Source organism: Trichinella spiralis, assembly GCF_000181795.1.
Source record: "Trichinella spiralis strain ISS 195 chromosome Unknown Scfld4025, whole genome shotgun sequence".
Taxonomy (NCBI): domain Eukaryota; kingdom Metazoa; phylum Nematoda; class Enoplea; order Trichinellida; family Trichinellidae; genus Trichinella; species Trichinella spiralis.
In genome coordinates this window covers 1-928 of record NW_003530964.1, presented here as the reverse complement: position 1 = coordinate 928, position 928 = coordinate 1, and the positions used below count along the sequence as shown (strand labels likewise).

Genomic DNA, 928 nt, shown 5'->3' with positions numbered 1-928 from the left:
TGGACGCTTGGCTGCCACAAGAAAGGAAAACCCTGTGGTAACTTTTCTGACACCTCTTGCATGACAACGACACAATCAAAAGGATCGATAGGCCACGCTTTCGCGGTTTCTATTCGTACTGGAAATCAAAATCAAGTAAGCTTGTGCCCGTTTACTCTAGGCGAGGTTTCTGTCCTCGCTGAGCTTACCTTAGGACACCTGCGTTATCGTTTAACAGATGTACCGCCCCAGTCAAACTCCCCGTCTGACACTGTTTCCGGAGCGAATCACTTCAAGCCTATCGCCGATCATCCATTGTGACCACATCACACACTGGGATAACCCAGTACAACAATGCGCCAAATGAAGACACAAAGCGACGGCTGTAAACAAAGCTTCAATCCAACATGAAAACAATGACCAACAGCGACATAAACGCCGCCAAATTGGCCACAATTTTTTCGCTTTACCGAATAAGTAAAGAAACGATCAAAGTAGTGGTATTTCATTGGGCGATCACCGGGACCATCGCGTGAACGATGGCAAATTGACAATCTCCCCACCTATGCTACACCTTTCATGTCTCTTCACAGAGTCAGACTAAAGTCAAGCTCAACAGGGTCTTTCTTTTCCCCGCTGAATTTTGCCAAGCCCGTTTCCCTTGGGCTGTGGGTTTCGCTAGAATAGTAAAATAGGGGACAGAAAGGAATCTTGGTTGAATCCATTCATACCGCCGTCCACTAATTAAAATGAACGAGGGCATTTTGGGCTACCCTTAAAAAAAGTCAATAGTTACCTCCCCGCCCGTTTTACCCCGCCGCCTTGGATTTGAAATTTTCCTTCCCCTTTTGAACATTTCAAAAGCCACTGGGGGCAAAAAAATCACAATTGGCGGTCATTCACCCGAATCAATCGGGCCCATCCGCAAATGGCCTTTTGGTATTTTAAA

General features: G+C 46.2%; 1 protein-coding gene across 1 annotated transcript; it reads left to right on the top strand.

Annotated features, from left to right (window-relative positions):
- Positions 1 to 794, top strand: Tsp_14487 (hypothetical protein; the record flags this gene model as incomplete). The annotated part of the gene is made up of 4 exons (XM_003367581.1): positions 1 to 37; positions 141 to 166; positions 218 to 479; positions 541 to 794. Coding segments are annotated over 3 exons (146 nt in total), but the record flags the coding sequence as incomplete, so codon positions are not given.
- Between the last annotated feature and the right edge of the window lie 134 nt (positions 795 to 928).